The 20,480-nt window shown below is 42.6% G+C and overlaps 1 protein-coding gene across 1 annotated transcript in view; it reads left to right on the forward strand.

Annotated features, from left to right (window-relative positions):
* LOC115108441 (protein TANC1-like) overlaps nucleotides 1–20,480 on the forward strand; it is a 296,178-nt gene that overhangs the window by 112,480 nt on the left and 163,218 nt on the right. Inside the window, exon 5 of the mRNA XM_029632769.2 lies at nucleotides 14,737–14,844. Coding sequence (XP_029488629.2) covers nucleotides 14,737–14,844 — 108 coding nt within the window. The remainder of the gene's footprint in view (nucleotides 1–14,736; nucleotides 14,845–20,480) is intronic.

Genomic DNA, 20,480 nt, shown 5'->3' on the forward strand with positions numbered 1-20,480 from the left:
TGTGACTTTTACTGAGGAGTGTCTTACTTTTGGTTACCCTCCAATAAAGTCCTGATTGGTGGAGTGGTGCAGAGATGGTTGTCCTTCTGGAAGGTACTCCCATTTTCACAGATTAACTCTGGAGCTCTGTCAGAGTGACCATCGGGTTCTTGGTCACCTCCCTGACCAAGGCCCTTCTCCCCCGATTGCTCAGTTTGGCCAGGCGGCCAGCTCTAGGAAGAGTCTTGGTGGTTCCAAACTTCTTCCATTTAATAATGATGGAGGCCATTGTGATCTTGGGGACCTTCAATGCTGCAAACATTTTTTGGTACCCTTCCACAGATCTGTGCCTCGGCACAATCCTGTCTCGGAGCTCTACGGACAATTTATTCAACCTCATGGCTTGGTTTTTGCTCTGACATGTACTGTCAACTGTGGGACCTTATATGTGACCGACCATCTCAAATCGGTCTTATGTAGCAAAATTTGAAATTGTGTTTTTTACATTGGATATAAGTAGAGACTACAAAATGGTATATCATACACTACAGTTGAGGAACAATGGGAAAGTAATTTTGCTTTGGAAGTTGATAAACCTATAAAGTCACTTTTGAGAAAATGGCCTTTGAATATTTTTGTACTACTATTGGAGAGCCCTTCTTTGTCTATCCATTCAGCATTGTTCACACCCTCTTAAGCTTTAGCCCCATATATTTAAGGTTTGATTAGAGCGTTCTGTACTAACAGCAGCAGTCAAGCACCCAAGCTAACTTGCTAGCTACTTCCAGACATCTAAGTGAGAGAGAGAACAGCTCACTGAACATTACTCACCCTAGCAGAGATGGTTAGGCTGTTATGTTATCCAGAGCATTGGTGACTGCAACTGTGCTGTCAGTTTGTCTGTTTGTAAATTCATAGTGTTTTCACGTTCAGAGCGCACACTGGACGCTCTGGCCGATGAGTAAGGTTGATCCGAACATTCTGACCTCACAACGGCAGTCAAGTGCCCAAGCTAACTGGCTAACATTGGCTAGCTTGCTAGCTACTTCCAGTCACATAATGAGAGAACACACCACTCTGACCATTTTCCTCGCCCTAGCAGAGTTGGTTAGGCTGTTTTCATGTTATCTAGAGCGTTGATGACTGTAACTGTGCTGCTGGCAACAATTTATTATGTTTTAAACACTGATTTCAAAACTCGGTCCTCCAAAAAGTGGAGGGCATACACACTAAACGTTACCTGGCGAGCCAGCCAGTTAACGTTAGCTAGCTAACAGTACACTTTAACTTGACAGTAGGTTTATGCAGTTTTACTATGCAATACATTAAAAAAAATATATAAAAAAAATGCATTATACAGGATTACCTAGACATACTGACCATACTGACCAGCTCAAATAGACAGAAGTGTGCTATATGGCAGACCAATCTAGGCCCACTCATTATCTTAGCCTATCATGGCTGTTCAATAGAAACAGAATACAGAGTTCAATTTCAAGTCTCATAGCAAAGGGTCTGAATACTTTTGTAAATAAGTATTTCAGTTTTTTATTTTTAATACATTTGCAAACATAAAAAAAAAAAAGTTTTCACTTTGTCATTATGGGGTATTGTGTGTAGATTGCTGAGGATTTTTTTTAAATGTAATCCATTTTAGAATAAGGCTGTAACGTAACGAAATGTGGAAAAAGTCAAGGGGTCTGAATACTTTCCGAATGCACTGTAGTAATAACTATATGCTGTGTCAGCGCCAGGGTGAAATTCCCCTTTAAGCTACATGTCAGAGCCAGGCTAGCCTCCCCACAAATACCACATCAAACTAATTCTGTGGAGAGAAAGAGAGATGGACAGACAGAGAGCAAACAAGCACAGGGACATGGTTGGTTGCTATTCCCCTGGCACAACACAATGTATTTTTTCCTTTCAAAAGGTACATGCACACGATATTGATTTAATGCATCAGGGTTGCGTATGGACCACTAGCCTATCTTATTATGTCAAGGAAAGCAATTGGAATGGGTTATCTAAATAGGAAATAAATAGTTTGGGAGGGTTATACAATAGCACTGCTTGAGGGACTATTGATTTGAAGAGACCAAAGGGATTTTATGACTAGTAAATATTGGCATTACATGAAGGAGGTGGGGAGTCACTCAACAGGATATTGGTACAGTAGGCAACACAGAGAAGATTGGATTTGTGTCAACAAATATAGAGCACTGTTGACAGGTGGTGATTGATTAAGTACTAAAGTAATGGTTTAGCATGGCTATGTGTTTTCCAGTACATTTCATAGTTAAACCAAATACGTTAATAATATGTTTTTAAAAAATACAGTTAATTTAGTGCTTAAGTTAGGTTAATGCTCAAACTGATATACCCGTCTGTATCTGTCACAAGGCTTTCATAATGTGACTGATATTGATAATTACCTTTTCATCAGAGGGCGTCATTCATTTCCATGCTCAAGCCTCTGCTAAATGTTTTTTCTCAATATTCATTTTCCTCTGCTATGCCAAATAGATTTTAGGCTCTCGTCCAAGACGGAACATTTGAAATTATAAATGTTCTTTCTGGTTAGATTTGTTATTACTTTAACTGTCCATTGGGTCTTACAATACATTTTTTTGTCTCTGTCGAGGGGATGAATTTGCACGTCTCCTGAAGTCACCTCTACAGTATTAGCCCAGCAGTTACATGGCTGCCTCAGGGGATATTGATGTGTTTCTGTGGGCTGTGGTAGAAAGGCTGTGGATACGTCCCAAATGGCACCCTGTTCTCTTTATATTGCACTACTTTTGACCAGGACTCATATGGATGAAATGTTTATACATTTACTGAAAAACAATACTATGGTGCCTGGTGAAGGGTTTCATTTATCTCATTATCTAGAACAGAGAGGGTTAGAATAGACATGACTATTAAACTTTGAAAGCATTTTTACACATTTGCAATACCCCCATACGGGTTAGTATACTAAATTAATTGCATTGTCCTGAATGATAATGGTTATGCCTAAAATAGTGTGTAAACTCAGCAAAAAAAGAAACGTTCCATTTTCAGGGCCGTGTCTTTAAAAGATAATTTGTAAAAATAACTTCACAGATCTTCATTGTAAAGAGTTTAAACACTGTTTCCCATGTTTGTTCAATGAACCATAAACAATTAATGAACATGCACCCGTGGAATGGTCGTTAAGATACTAACAGCTTACAGACGGTAGGCAATTAAGGTCACCGTTATGAAAACTTAGGACACTAAAGAGGCCTTTCTACTGACTGAAAAACACCAAAAGAAAGATGCCCAGGGTCCCTGCTCATCTGCGTGAACGTGCCTTAGGTATGCTGCAAAGAGGCAAGAGGACTGCGGATGTGGCCAGGGAAATAAATTGCAATGTCTGTACTGTGAGATGCCTAAGACAGCGCTACAGGGAGACAGGATGGACAGCTGATCGTCCTCGCAGTGGCAGACCATGTGTAACAACACCTGCACAGGATCGGTACATCCGAACATCACACCTGCGGGACAGGTACAGGATGGCAACAACTACAACTGCCCGAGTTACACCAGGAACGCACAATCCCTCCATCAGTGCTCAGACTGTCCACAATAGGCTGAGAGAGGCTGGACTGAGGGCTTGTAGGCCTGTTGTAAGGCAGACATCACCAGCATCAACGTCGCCTATGAGCACAAACCCACCGTTGCTGGACCAAACAGGACTGGCTAAAAGAGCTCTTCACTGACGAGTCGCGGTTTTGTCTCACCAGGGGCGATGGTCGGATTCGCGTTTATTGTTGAGGGAATGACCGTTACACCGAGGCCTGTACTCTGGAGCGGGATCGATTTGGAGGTGGAGGGTCCATCATGGTCTGGTTGTGGTGTGTCACAGCATCATCGGACTGAGCTTGTCATTGCAGGCAATCTCAACGTTGTGTGTTACAGGGAAGACATCAAATCAAATCAAATTTTATTTGTCACATACACATGGTTAGCAGATGTTAATGCGAGTGTAGCGAAATGCTTGTGCTTCTAGTTCCGACAATGCAGTGATAACCAACAAGTAATCTAACTAACAATTCCAAAACTACTGTCTTATACACAGTGTAAGGGGATAAAGAATATGTACATAAGGATATATGAATGAGTGATGGTACAGAGCAGCATACAGTAGATGGTATCGAGTACAGTATATACATATGAGATGAGTATGTAGACAAAGTAAACAAAGTGGCATAGTTAAAGTGGCTAGTGATACATGTATTACATAAGGATGCAGTGGATGATGTAGAGTACAGTATATACGTATGCATATGAGATGAATAATGTAGGGTAAGTAACATTATATAAGGTAGCATTGTTTAAAGTGGCTAGTGATATATTTACATCATTTCCCATCAATTCCCATTATTAAAGTGGCTGGAGTTGGGTCAGTGTCAATGACAGTGTGTTGGCAACAGCCACTCAATGTTAGTGGTGGCTGTTTAACAGTCTGATGGCCTTGAGATAGAAGCTGTTTTTCAGTCTCTCGGTCCCAGCTTTGATGCACCTGTACTGACCTCGCCTTCTGGATGATAGCGGGGTGAACAGGCAGTGGTTCGGGTGGTTGATGTCCTTGATGATCTTTATGGCCTTCCTGTAACATCGGGTGGTGTAGGTGTCCTGGAGGGCAGGTAGTTTGCCCCCGGTGATGCGTTGTGCAGACCTCACTACCCTCTGGAGAGCCTTACGGTTGAGGGCGGAGCAGTTGCCGTACCAGGCGGTGATACAGCCCGCCAGGATGCTCTCGATTGTGCATCTGTAGAAGTTTGTGAGTGCTCTTGGTGACAAGCCGAATTTCTTCAGCCTCCTGAGGTTGAAGAGGCGCTGCTGCGCCTTCTTCACGACGCTGTCAGTGTGAGTGGACCAATTCAGTTTGTCTGTGATGTGTATGCCGAGGAACTTAAAACTTGCTACCCTCTCCACTACTGTTCCATCGATGTGGATAGGGGGGTGTTCCCTCTGCTGTTTCCTGAAGTCCATGTGTTACCCTTCCTGCAGGCTCATCCTGACATGACCCTCCAGCATGACAATGCCACCAGCCATACTGCTCATTTTGTGCATGATTTCCTGCAAGACAGGAATGTCAGTGTTCTGCCATGGCCATCGAAGAGCCCGGATCTCAATCCCATTGAGCATGTCTGGGACCTGTAGGATCGGAGGGTGAGGGCTAGGGCCATTCCCCCCAGAAATGTCCGGGAACTTGCAGGTGCCTTGGTGGAAGAGTGGGGTAACATCTCACAGCAAGAACGTTATGTTCATACAAATATTTACACGTTAAGTTTGCTGAAAATAAACGCAGTTGACAGTGAGAGGACTTTTCTATTTTTGCTGAGTTTATGTCTGCTCGTGCATCATGAATCATGTCAAACATTATGTTGAAGGAATCATCTTCTATGATACCTGATGGGTTTATTAGAAGAGAAGGGCAAAGATAAGGCTATGGGATCTGTGTCTCGCTCTCCCCATTTGTTTTGTATGAGAGAGGAACTGACCAATGATTAATGTAACACTTGTAACTGAGTCTGTTGTTGCGAAACATAATTTCCAACGGCCTTTTATCTCAGTCTGAATACATTGTTTCACTGCTGAGTTGTAGAATGACGGCCCTAAAACAGAAAGAAGGGTATTGTCAGATATTGTCAGAGGTCTCCTTTTGTTGTTGCCACACAGAGCCATGTTGTGTCTCATGAAGAGTTGAAATGTCATAGTCCGGAGTCAAGAATGTGGAAAACTCATTAAACACATTTTGAAAGCTTAGATAAATCCCCCATCCCTCATGGGGGATTGACATCAACTGGACAATATTTCATATTTTAATGCTTTTCCTAGCTACGTTTATGCAGCGTTATAGCTTGTTTGTATGCCATTTGGGGGCTTGTACTTGTGTGAAGCTCTTGCAAGTACGTGTGTGTGTGTGTGTGTGTGGCGCACACACACGAGTGTGTCACAGCTCAGTGGTCATGGCCCTCTGAGCTTCACCACAGAGAGGGCCAGTATGCAGAGTGCTCGTTACATCATGCTTGGCTGCCTCTCTCCCGTTGAGACCAGACCACTCTGCTTGGCTCCTCTGCATGCCCCTACATAGCGACCCCCCCCCCCCCCCCCTGCCCTGTCCTCTATTTCCTTTGGGTAAAGTTTGGAACCTTTACATTTCCTTGGGGTAAGCACATACCTATAAGGTGATCACCGTTACTTTCACCAATCCAACCCATTCAGGTCTATGGTTATTTCATGGAAGGTAGAAAGGAAGGATGCATTTCTGAAGTATTCGAACAGGGCACTGGTCTCCCAGCTGTATGTCTAATATCTCTTCTCCACATTGCATTCCAGACAACTAGGAAGTCACACCCTACTAAACAGTAGGCTGTTATTTGATAGTGTGTTGTTTATCCAGAAACAACACAGGTGGAATCATGTATTGCATTGTGTTGTGTATATGGCAGGAATGCTGCTTGTCCAGCCACACATTTTTGTCCCTTTCAAACCCACTGAACCATCAGAGCTCTGCTGAATTAAGAGACTGCCTCGCTCCTGTGTGCATCCCAAATGGCACCCTATGCCCTACATAGTACACTACTTTTGGTGAAAGGTAGTGCACTATATAAGAAAAAGGATACCCTTTGGGACATATCCCTGTTTTGTTTTCCATGGTACTGTTATTATGACATTTTCCTTCCCTCGCTCCCTCCCTCTCTCCCTGTGTTCAGTTCTATTTCATTCTGCTTTCTTCCCATCCTGTGATGAGCTTACAATTGCCATTGGAGGACATCACACTGAGATAATACTTATTTGTCCACTCTGCGAGGGGTCTGCGGAGAGCGCATGCATTTTTATTTGTTAGGATTGGCTGAGAGAGTCAATATAAATATGTGTCCAAATGTGGCACCCTATTCCCTATAGTGCAGTACTTTTGAATAGGGATGTGACCATCATTTTTTTCCTTCATGTTTAAACTGCATTTTGTTTCTCTTGGTTTTCCGTTAAAAAGATAAGAAAATGTCATAAAATGCCACGTGAAATCCTATTGCGTGTTATGACCACCAGAATCAGTTTTTGGCTGCATGTGAAATATTGTCCTGAAGACAACCGTTCATTCACATTGACTCTAGTGTTCCTTCCATTTGTTATGTGCATTAGCGACTCACAACAAAAATACATCTAAGTTATTTTCCCTATATTCTCTTTTCCCTCCATTACGTCTCTCACGCAATTTCGATCCAACCACTCCCTGTACACACCCGCATGCTGCGTAAAACATATCTAACTGATGGAATACACATACCAAACTGTAGAAGAGCTACATTCCTAGCCAAATCAATACAGCTTTAGCACAAACTCTAAATGGACTGGTTGATTAAAGTAGGGAAATATGTGCTCCAGGCACTAATTTTGGAAAAGTAGATGCGTCCCATCCTTTGGGATCAGCTATAGTGTGCCATTTAGAATAGGTTACAACCCCCCCCTAAACCTAGGCAGGTTCCAGACTGAAATATGCAACACAATTATTGTTTTGATGAAGGCAAATAGCATATTCATTAGTCTAGGAGCCTACTTTGTTTCATGTTTAACAAAATCCTGCCCACCAAGTTGAAGCTTACAAATCAAACACAGGGCAAAGGAAAACACACTCCAAATGCTGGTATCTATTGGTTAAAAGGAAATAATTGTTGCTTTTTAATGCTGTTAACTATATGTCTCCACTCCCATTATAAAGGGAATAACACCCTATTGAAACAGGAGTAAATGGTGAACAGTGATATTGAGAAAGACGCGCCTGTTTCAGTAGCGCGAATGTCGCTTGCAGCCCTTCATTTAGCAAATTAGCTCTCAACTCAAGTAGGCCACTGGCAATGGCTGCATGTCAACTGCAGTAATTTCTATAATCAGCGCTTTCTTTTCCAACTGTTAACGGCGATGCCGTCCGGAGTGTTGTTATGTTAGGTAGGCCTATTTGTTGCATTTTTTCCCTTATTGGGACCTGTTAGTGTTTTTTTTGTGATAGCTGCACTGTGATTTACATTTTGTGCTGAAAAAACACTTTTGGTTAGGGATTTTTTCTTCAAATCAAATCAAACTTTATTTGTCACATGCGCCAAATACAACAAGTGTAGACCTTACCGTGAAATGCTTACTTATAAGCCTTAACCAACAATGCAGTTCAAGAAGAGTTAAGAAAATATTTACCAAATGAACTCAAGTAAAAAAATAAAATAGAATAAATTATAAAATGTAACACAATAAAATGACAATAACGAGGCTATATACAGGGGGTACCAGTACCGAGTCAGTGTGCGGGGGTACAGGTTAGTTGAGGTAATTTGTGAATTTGTACTTGTAGGTAGGGGTGAAGTGACTATGCATAGATAATAAACAGCGAGTAACAGCAGTGTAGAAAACAAATGGGGGGGGGGGGGTCAATGCAATAGTCAAGTGGCCATTTGATTAATTGTTCAGCTGTCTTATGGCTTGGGGGTGGAAGCTGTTAAGGAGCCTTTTGGTCCTAGACTTGATGCTCCGGTACCACTTGCCGTGCGGGCAGGAGGGTTTTCCTTAACGCTAATTATTCAGTTTTGTTTACGCATTTTAACGTTTAAACATTCACACCCCTACATTTGACCAAAGCACATTAAAACGTGTGCACTATATAGGGAAAATGTGTGCCGTTTTGGATGTGCATAAAGTCTTAGGAGAGGCAGAGAGATCTGGCATAGTGTCTGTTTTGCTCCTCCTTGATCTGTCCTTCATAACGTCTCAGCGCCCTCACTCACTCACTCACTCACTCACTCACTCACTCACTCACTCACTCACTCACTCACTCACTCACTCACTCACACTCACTCACTCACTCACTCACTCACCAGCCTTTTTCATGCTTATTAAACAATGCGTAGAATAGCAGCACGCTCTAATGGCTCGTTCAGGGGGCAGGCACCCGTTGATAAAGGCTTTGGGGTAAACATGAAAGAGTCATATCTAAGAGATGAGATTTGGGAAGAGGAAAACCCTCCTGCCCTCTCTCTATGCTCTGACCTAAGAGTACTAGTACTAAACCTAACTATCTACATGATCTAGCATCTTAACTTGAATTTACCCTAGTACAGACATGTAGTCACTTTTCGGTTACTGCTTAAGTACATTAGGGTCGTTCTACGAAAAGAGTGCTTATAGTGTCCCTTTGATATTTTAAGTAGCAATTGTGCACCAATATTTCATTTTAAAAGCCTGTTATATTAAATGAAGTGCCCTTCAATATAAACCACATGGATAATTTTTTGTATTTTTTACATGATTATGACTTGCTAAAGTGCGAAAATTCAGCATTTTGTCATGTCCCTCCGTTTGCCCTATGTGAATTCTAGGAAGAGTTTAACCCGTTTAACCCCATCATTTTTTTTCAAGTTTTCACCATCATTGTAAAGCCCTAGTTATTTTGTTGCCACTCCCAATTGCACACAACAAGCTTCCATTCCCCCTGTCGCAAGGGGAGTCATGGTTGATTTAAGATGGAATTGTCAACCCTGTTACTTTAATAGGATCTTACTATAGTATTTTGTTTATTTCACTTCATAATATGGGAAACATGTTTTTTATAAAGAACATGTGCTCTTTATGTTAAAATTAGGTGAAATCAACGTTTTTGTGGACCAATTTACACTTCTCAAAAGTTACCGAATTTGTGGAACAATCCAATAACTCCTTTGACAATATTGTAAACTTTCAAGAATGTGTTTTAAAAAAAAATCAAATCACCAAGGCACACTGCCTGCTTGAATGAAGTGAATGCATTTAGTGGGTTTGTGATTATTCTGAGATGTTGACCTCGACTCATTAAGTCTACTATTTAAAACAGCCGTGCCTCTGTCTTGTCTCTTCCCTCTAGCTAATTGGCTCTGTGTGACTCCTGGCTAATAGGTTGAGCCTGACCGTCCACAGATGAATGGACTCTTATGCAGACTGTTACTTCCTCATTCAAGAAGCTGACATGGCCAGGTCCGTCCTGCTGGAGGCCAGCCACAGACTGATTAGATGCATTCAGATTTCAGCTCACATGTGGTTCAGTTGAAAGAGATCCAGACTAGATGATGCTTTTCAGAAACATCTGTCTTCCTGGCATTGTATAACATTAGTTCCAGGCAGCTTCCATGCTCACTCACTGGATTGGTCATGTGCCTGTTTGGGTGCTCATTGGTCATTTTTATGTGCAATTTTTCACTCTCAAGATTTTCCACTATGATAAATATAATAGCCCTAATTTACTTCTATAGTTTTATCAATTCTATTGACATAGACGGCGGAATGATTTTTTGACAGGGGGTGCAGGATTCTTTTTGCCCGATTTAGATATGTTTGTGCTTATAATTTCCAATTTTTTAGTAGTCAATACACACCTTCTCTTCTGTCATTAGGTCTATATGTTGCCCCTAGAAGATTAACCCTAGCTCACCAGAATAATGTCATAAATCGATAGAATGAATAGTTCAATCTAGTTGACATCGGTAAAGTTCTCTATCATCTCGGTTTCTTTCACGGAGCAAAGACGTTTAGGGACCAGAAAAAAACCTGGAAAGATTTTCTGTGCAAAGGATTTTCTGTGCAAAATTTCCAAATTACATCAGTTTGACCGGTTGTAAGGAGGTACGCTACTATCCGTGTTTATGATGCTATTAAAGAGCTCTGTACAGACAGTATCTAACTGCACATTCAAATTCTCTAAAGATGCATAAAGAAATAAATCATATTTCTCTACTCCTGTTCCCGAGTAAAAATGTAGACTACATTTGGTGTATCACTTTACTGCAAGAAATGCTTAATTCTGCAGGAGTTAACATTAAGGCTATATAAGAGGTTATAGACCTACAGTCAGTGTCCAGATTTCTGTTTCCATTTAACCCATCTGAACAGTATGCTACAGTTCCCTTGATGTGCCAAAGGCCTATTTGAAGTCCCCATCTTGTGACTGTCGAACATTAGCCTACTTTTCTGACCCTCCCTTCTCTTTATTTTCAACTCTCCATTTCTCTTATTGAATAAACACTGATTGTCATTTTTGCCTCCGTGGATCGACATTAACTTTTTCGGCCTGTTTCCAAAACCATTTGGCGATTGGTGTGTAGACTATTTGGCACGTAAAGCTTAATTAGGCTTACACACTAATGTCAGATAACCTAAAATAATCAAAGAAAAACCTCAATGTAGCCTACAGATATAAATTTAACAACGATATACTTTTTTTAAAGGTATTGTTTTCTCTTTCTCCAACCAGCCCACAACCCCCCCGCCCTTCATCCACACAATAAGCAATGACTCTAAACCTGCCCATCCTGCGGACACACTACATTACCAAAAGTATGTGGACACCTGCTCGTCGAACATCTCATTCCAAAATCCTGGGCATTAATATTGACTTTGTCCTCCCTTTGCTGATATAACAGCCTCCACTCTCCTGGGAAGGCGTTCTACTAGATGTTGGAACATTGCTGCGGGGACTTGCTTCCATTCAGCCACAGTAGCATTAGTAAGGTCGGGGCACTGATGTTGTGTGATTAGGCCTGGCTTGCAGTCGACGTTCCAATTCATCAAAGGTGTTCGATGGGGTTGATGTCAGGGCTCTGCAGAACAGTCAAGTTCTTACACACCAATCTCGACAAACAATTTCTGTATTGACCTCGCTTTGTGCATGGGGGCATTGTCATGCTGAAACAGGAAAGGGCCTTCCCGAACTGTTGCCTCAAAATTGGAAGTACAGAATCGTCTAGAATATCATTATATGCTGTAGCGTTAAGATGACCTTCACTGGAACTAAGGGGCCTAGCACAAACCATGAAAAACAGACCCAGACAGGTAGCGTTCTCCTGGCATCCTCCAAACCCAGATTTGTCCGTTGGACTACCAGATAGTGAAGCGTGATTCATCACTCCAGAAAATGCCTTTCTACTGCTCCAGAGTCCAATGGCGCGAGCTTTACACCACTCCAGCCAAAGCTTGGCATTGCACATGGTGATCTTAGGCTTGTGTGCGGCTGCTCGGCCATGGAAACCCATTTCATGAAGCTCCAGACGAACCGTTCTTGTGCTAATGTTGCTTCCAGAGGCAGTTTGGAACTCAGTAGTGAGTGTTGCAATCGAGGACAGACAAATTTGATTTATTTATTTCTTTACATTTTTTGGTACTTTTTACCCCTTTTTCTCCCGATATCCAATTGCTAGTTACAGTCTTGTCCCATCACTGCAACTCCCGTACGGACTTGGGAGAGGAGAAGGTTGAGAGCCGAGTGTCCTCTGAAACACGTCTCCGCCAAGCCACACTGCTTCTTGACACAGTGCTCTCTTAACCCGGAAGCCAGCCACCCCAATGTGTCGGAGGAAACACCGTACAGCTGGCGACCGAAGTCAGTGTGCACAAGGAGTCGCTAATGCGTGATGGGACAAGGACATCCCTGCCGGCCAAACCCTCCCCTAACCCGGACAATGATGGGCCAATTGTGTGCCGCATCATGGGTCTCCCAGTCGCGGCCGTCTGTGACACAGCCTGGGATCAAACCCGGGTCTGTAGTGACGCCTCTAGCACTGCGATGCAGTGCCTTAGACACCACTCGGGAGGCCAGGACACAACTTTTACACGCTTCAGCACTCGGCGGTCCCTTTCTGTGAGCTTGTGTGGCCTACCACTTCGCGGATGAGCCATTGTTGCTCCGAGACATTTCAACTTCGCAATAAAATCACTTACTTTTGACCAGAGCAGAAATCTGATGAATTGACTTGTTGGAAAGGTGGCATCCTACGACAGTGCCACGTTGAAAGTCACTGAGCTCTTCAGTAAGGCCATTCTACTGCCAATGTTTGTCTTTGGAGATTGCATGGCTGTGTGCTCGATTTGATACACCAGTCAGCAACAGGTGTCTACATACTTTTGTATATATAGTGTATAACCGCGGGGACTACGGGTTGTAAGTCAACCCGCGCATCACTACCTTGTAGCCCTGGCTACGCTCTATGCATTTCAAGTCCTAAATCCATAGGTGGCAGTATGAATCAAGCTAAATCTGCGTGGTGGTGACTGGTGGTTGGTTCCTGTGCCATTAACATGGCTGGCTGCTGGCTGGAACCGTATCTGAGGACAAGATCACACCTGGGGGATGCGGGATGGTTTCACAGCAGCATAGCACAGCGCTGGCCAGCCCAATGTTCAACCTGAGTCAGAGGGAGGGAGAGCTAGCATGCACACACATGCACAACACAACACACACACACAGAGGGGGTGGGGTTGGGGGGTGGATGATGCGGTAATGACAAAAGACAATCTCTCTCTCCCCATCTAATCTTTTTGTTATGGCTGGGGTTACACATGCAGTCATCTGATTAGAGAACACTAGAGGAGAACTAGATTGGGTTACAGTAGGTCAATGTGAGAGAAAGCGGAGAGGGAAGGAAGGCATACTGTTCTTATGGATTTGAAATGTCCATTTACTTCCTGGTATTTGATGTTTTTCCCCCACTGCTTTTTGGTCAGATTGATTGCTCCCACAGATGTTTTTATTTATTTACCAACCAGGATTGCTGTCTTCGTGTTGTAGTGATAGGTATTGTTACTGCATTAAATGATGCATTACATTTTGGGTGTGTAGGCCTGTACTATATTAGCTGTGATGAATGTATGGATGCTCTTAGGCATACATTGTGTACTTACAATGTGTAAACATCTCTCATGGCCCATCATGCTGTCTTTTCATGGCTGTGAGAGGCAGTCTGTGTGTGAAAGGATAGTTGTTCAAAGATGTCCTTTGATAGCTCTGTTGTTTCAGGGAGAATAGAATAGCAGGCAAACACTTTTTGAGTGGCATGGCCCTGCACTGTGCCCCCGGAGCAGAGGTATGAGTGGGGACACACACAGGCATGCAGGGACACACACAGGCATGCACGCACACACACACACTAAAGTTGCTAGAGATTGATGCTTCCGGCGGTGCCAGTGCGTCAGCGTTTGGGATCATAACATCAGCCAGGGAATAGTGCTGCATCCCAAATGTCACCCTGTACTGTGTACTGACCAGGGCCCTGTGGGCTCAAAAGTAGTGCCCTATGTAGGGAATAGGGTTCCATTCGGGATGCACACAGTGTTCTGCTCAGCACTGGGATTTGCTGCTTCTATTCCTGTCAGTCAGCGAGGAAATGCACACTAATCTCAGTCATCCTCACCAAGGGGACAGAACAGAAACCCTCATGAAGATCCTTAGCTCCTGTCCTAGAAACAACACCTGATTTTTTAAACCACGCCAAAGTAGCACCCTTAACTTACCTCAGAGGCACACCACATACAAGCGCATAGCAGTACCCTACTGGTATGTGCTCGCTCGCTCTGTCTGTCTGTCTGTCTGTCTGTCTGTCTGTCTGTCTCTCTCTTAACTCACTCACTCACTCACTCACTCACTCACTCACTCACTCACTCACAGTCAGACTGAGATACACACACATATGCATTCCCCTGAACTGGCCGTTGTGTGTGTTACTGCTGGGTGTCTCTGCAGGCGGATCTTTCTCTCTCAGGGCTGTCAGACAGAGCAGAGCAGCTATCAGCACAGGGAGCTATTCTCTCTCTCTCTCTTTCACTGTTTCTCCTGAGCCTGTCCCGCTAGGACACTCATCATCTCTCAAACCCCATCTGGAAAAAGTTCATCCAGCAAGAACTCTCTCTCTCTCTCTCGCTGCGCTCTGACTGCAGGTCCAATCAGGAAGCCCAAGTATGTGGAGAGCCCTCGTGTTCCTGGAGACGCCATTATCTCAGAGCTGAGGAAGGTGGCTGATAGCAAGACAGAGTCCTCTCACAATGGTGAGTGTACTATGTGTGTGTTTCTATGGGGTTTGTTGGGGTTTGGCTGTGATAGTTTTACAGTTTTATTTGTCGTATGTACAGGATACACATGGTACACACCGTTCAACAAAACTTGCAGGTTCCATCTCGACAAAAAAAACACAAAAAAACAAGCAATTTAAAAACAACATCATTAATCATCATGAGTAGATCGACGGTCAAGAGACAGAAGGTTGAGAACGTTCATGGCTTGAGTGAGGTCACCATAGGGAGGAGGTGGTCAAGGGGAGAGCCAGGAGGAGACAGGCAGCACGTTTTCATCACCGTGTCTTGCCATCCACGCCGTCAGTAGCTAGCTAGCTACTCTTCACCACTACCAAAATGTAGCACCCACTTGGGTGATATTACTGCAGTCACGAGGCGCCAGAATGCACACCACACTTTAATTGTAATTCAGGAGTGTCCTTATAACTGGTTATTTGTCATCTCTGTACAACTTTGTATTCAGACAGTTGGCATACCTGTAATCGAATAAAAACGTTGCATGGTAGCATAAAAAGGGAGAACCATGCACGGTAGTGATCATTTTGATTAACCTATTACAGATTTTTGGAAAATGTATTTGCATACTAAATTAACAAAATAGTAAAAACATGATTTATTATCAGATTTTCAAAACCTTTAAATTAAATTTAGAATAGAACAATAGGAAATTACTATGGAAAAATAATATTACTTAGATTTTATTACTTTATTATTTTTCTCATCTCTGCTCAGGCAGTAGCAGCCAGCCAGACAGACCCATCTAATGTTATCTCTGTGCTCCTCATACTGTACTTTTTTTGTCATTCTATTTAGTTAGATTAGCGTGCTAAAGTATGCTGCAGAGCTGTCTGAAAATCATTTGACTAGTTCTTCAAAGTAGATAAGGCATACCTTCACAAACTGTCTCTATCTCTCTCGCCGTTGTGTTGTGTACATTCCTCTCTCATTCGGGTCTATGCGGTCTGTGTGTATCTAACCTAACATACCCGGCATAAAAGTAAATCCTTCTCTGTCTTAGCCGGTAAAAACAGGTGCAATGGATTATGGCCATTGTAGTTAACTACCACGTTGCTGTGCTGAACTAGGTTGAATATTTGCTTGATGAAAACTACAACTCCCTTCAGCTCAGCGTCCCACATAGTTCTTGACTTGATTTCTCTCGTGAATTATTTGAGTTCTCTCTAGTGTCTAGAGAAATGGTGCGTTGGTGCTCACACAAAGAAATAAGTAAAATAAATTCAAGTAATTGAACAGATATAGGTCAATTAGTTGTTTAATAACCAAAAACAAAAAAACAAAATGTTGCTTAATTAATCGCTCAGCACTAATGTTGATTGCATGAATCTTAAACGTACTGATTGATTGAATTACTTTTAATTCATTTGTTATTAGATTCAATTATCACTTTATTATCACTTTACCTATATTTAAAATAACAGGCATTTTGGTGTCAAGTGTCAATCATAGAGATTGCCATTGAGGGCTTCCACCATTTAAAAGTAGTTAACTGGGTAGGGATTCCTATGGGCTGGGAGTGATCAGCCAATGATCAGAGAGCATTGTCTTCTTCAAATTGGGTGGCCTATGGTTTTTAAACCAAAGGGAATATCCAAAACAAAGACCAAGATTTATACCAGGGCATTGGTCCCAAGATCCAGTGAATTGAGACCATGACAAGTTAAAGACCGAATTTAAGATCAAGAGTGCATGGGCCCTTCTTCAGTTTTAAGAAGCAGTAGAGTACAAGTAGAGTACAATTGATTACTGTAGAGCACAGCTCTACATGTTTAATTTATTTGTAAAAATGTGTATAAACATAATTCCACTTTGACATTATTGGGTATTGTGTGTAGGCCAGTACATACATTTGCATCTTTGCTCAAATGCATGTAATGCCTGACAATATTCCAGAAATGTATGGCTATGACATCTAGTCTATGGGTTGGCCAAAGTGGTTCCTAATTCGCTTCCATAAATTACTCTTTACGTATTGATCAATGGAGAACATTTCTTTGGCCACCAAGCAAAAACTTTGTGATGGTGAGTAAAAAAACTAAACTTTGGATTTCAACTAATTTTAACATCCTATCATAAAGAGCGCATGTTCACCTTGATAACAAACACGTTTCCCATTTCAAGAGGTAAAAATGTTTAAATTCTATAGTAAGTGCCGTTTTTCAGCGTAATTAAATTATGAGATCGGGCATTAGGCTGTTTTTATTAATTTATTTGATTTAGATTTAAACCAAAACTTTAGAGCCTGGTCAAAAATAGTGCTCTAAATAGGGAATGAGGTGCAATTTGGGCTGAGTCTCAGAGTGAGCAGCTTACTTAAGGTGCACAGGCTCGTAACACGGTACATTTGTTGAATGTTGGGGGGCATCAAGTACAGTCAGTCCCGGACTCCTTGTCATCAAACAAAGCCCAATATAACCTGCCCTGAGTTTACACCTCCACCCTCCTCAGAGTACCGTACATTTCCCTCATGTTTTACCCCTCCAGCCCAATTCCCCCTGGCTGGCCTTTCACAGTGGGCTTGCTGACCCCAGAACCCCTCCAGCTCCTCATCCCCCAGCACTCTGCCACCAACATGTGTTTACAGGAGTGGGCTGGCCCAGCGTGGTCTTAACCCTGCGTGTGCTACAGCCTGTGTATACAGAGACGCTCAGTGCAGCACTCCCCTCTAGGGTTTCAGCTCTGTGCCAAAATGGGATTTTCACGCAATGGAAATTCTACATGACTGTGGCAGATCTGGAGGCCTCCGGACATCTCTGCTGTAGCCTTACTACTCCTCCAGGCCATGGGGATTCTTAACCATCTGACTGACCTGGTGGAAATGGATGCGACCCAAATGGCACCATGTTCCCTATGTAGTGCACTACTTTTAACCAGAGACATGGGCCCTGGTCAAAAGTAGTATACTAAGTAGGGAAACTGGTGCCATTTGGAACGCATGTAAAGTTAACCCGAACAGCAGGGGAAAATGACAAGTCGAGCCGTAGTACACATCTCAGCGCTTGTAGGGACTGTGGAGGGAGCTTTTTCTGGGCATGTTCTGTGTCAGGGGCTGCTAATGCATGCAGTGTGTACCTCTACCAGCCAGCCTCCCATACTTCTTACGCCTCATCTAGAGCACTTACCATAAAAAGAGGAATTTGGACTGCCGAGAAATAACACTGCCATGAGGAATTAGTCAACATATTTCAGTAATGGCAGACAATCATGTAGAATAAATCATGTACAATTAGGCACTTTATAAGAACTCTGTAATGAGGCCTAATTGGTACGGCTCAGCTGTCGTGAGGCCCAGGTGCACACACACACACTGCTATAGAGTTTCACCTCTCATTCTGAACTCTACACAGACTCCAGTGAGATCACACTCCTCTTTGAATGTCCTTTAAAGTTGTGTGACTTGAAATGTACTTGGGGATGTGTGCTTGTTTCAACCATCGTTCATCCACTCTCATGTCAACAATGAGCTTGTGTTAGTTCTGTGGGAGTAATGTCTCACTGACAGACAACTACACTGACTGACACGCATATTTGGTTGGTTCTGAGAGGTTATGCTAATCATGTGACCACCAGGGTTCAATTAAGAGGGTTTGCAACATCGTCAGTGTAACTGTGGAATGCTGTCAGAGAGGATCGGAATGTCGGAATGGGAATGAGTGGAATTTCCATCTGAAGTTTGCAGCATGAGAACTGTGTGACATTTAGACCAGGATCAACAGCGCAGCGGCTCAGACAAGTTGTGAAGAGCCTTTTTTTCTTCTGAACGATATCTCCTTTCCAAGGAGATTTACAAGGTTTCACAGCAATGCCAATGGATGGATAATGAAAGAGAGAAAGAGGGAGTGAATGAGAGAGACTACTGGGTGACTGAAGAGAACGGACAGTAGTGATGGGAGGAAAAGTCGATGCAATTACATATCTTTATATATTTTTTGACGATATATCGTATCGTGTCGTTTTGATAGGGAACCAATTTGTTTTCAGCACTTTTATTTCCATGACTGATCAAAACTAGTTTTGTCATGGCTCTCTCTTGTCCCTTTGAGGCAGACATATAGTGAGCAATATGTTTGGAACAACGAATCGCAATAAAATCACAGTATATAATCACAATACATATAGAATTGTGATAATTGCAATATATATTGTATTGGTACCTAAGTATTGTGATAATATTGTATTGTGAGGTGCCTGGCAATTCCCAGCCCTAGGGGCTTTGTAGGGGGGTTGAATGGTTTGTCTATATGCTGGATGTCACAGGAAATGCTGGATGTCTTTTTAAGATAACAATTTCAGTCTTTTATGTTGTATTTAATGGATACCACAACTCAGGCACATGGTTTCTGTCCTCCATTTGTTTTTTGTTGGGCTTTAAAATGGTCTTTCCTTGGAGGATGGGGTTGGGTCTAAGAAAATAAATGTGTGTCTGGACTGGAGTGAAGGCATCTCACTTTGATTTGTCTTTGAAGATGGATACAGTTTCCTGCACACCAGTGGCTTGTGTGTGTGTGTGTGTGTGTGTGTGTGTGTGTGTGTGTGTGTGTGTGTGTGTGTGTGTGTGTGTGTGTGTGTGTGTGTGTGTGTGGACATGCAAGTGTCTGTCATGCATTTTGCGTGTGTGTGTATGAAACAGAAAGACAGCAGTGGTCACAGACCTCGAGGTATTTCTCTGTCAATCAGGTCTGAACCATAGCTCTCGGTCTCTCTCTGTTCCTCTTTCTCTCTCTGTTCTCATGCTCTATCTCCATCCCCTCTGCCTTTTCTTTCACTCTTACTAAATCAGGGATTTGAAAAAGTGGCTGAAACATTTCACGTCCGTGTTTCTTGCGACATTCATGCACTTTTGGATCTATCGGCAACCTCAAGAGGTTAATTCATTGTGGATTTGGATGGAACTAATTGATCGTCTACAGTAAACATTTGCTGTATCTAGGGCTGTTGCAGTGACCGTATTACCATCAATCTTGAGTCATGACAGTAACATTCTACATGACCGTTGAGTCACGGTAATCTCCTCTTATGCACTCTGGACATGCCTTGGTAGTATGCAACTCGCTAACGACCATCAGGTTGCTAATGGCCTGGTACTCAGGGCTCTGTTGTCCCTGTACCTACTCTGACAGCAATGCAAATGCAATGGAAAATCACATCAAATCCATATCATCAAAACCGTATCGTGATTTTAAAACTCAACTCACGGTGCACAATCTATTTGAAGAAAGAAGTTGAGTGGAAAACATGGTCATTGTGGATGTTGTTTCAAAGCCGAAAACAGCTAAATGGACAGTGCTTTTTCTAAGGTGATGATTAATTCAACACACCAATCCACATGTTTTTACGTTACAGCCTTATTCTAAAATTGCTTAAATACATTTTATTCCCTCATCCATCTACCATAATGACAAAGCGAAAGCAGGTTTTTAGAATTCTTTGCAATGTACACTACCATTCAAAAGTTTGGTGTCACTTAGAAATATCCTTGTGTGTTTTTTGTGGTATCCAATTGTTAGTAGTTACTATCTTGTCTCATCGCTACAACTCCCGTACGGGCTCGGGAGAGACGAAGGTCAAAAGCCATGCATCCTCCGAAACAC

Source organism: Oncorhynchus nerka, linkage group LG3 (genome assembly GCF_034236695.1).
Source record: "Oncorhynchus nerka isolate Pitt River linkage group LG3, Oner_Uvic_2.0, whole genome shotgun sequence".
In the NCBI taxonomy this organism is placed as follows: domain Eukaryota; kingdom Metazoa; phylum Chordata; class Actinopteri; order Salmoniformes; family Salmonidae; genus Oncorhynchus; species Oncorhynchus nerka.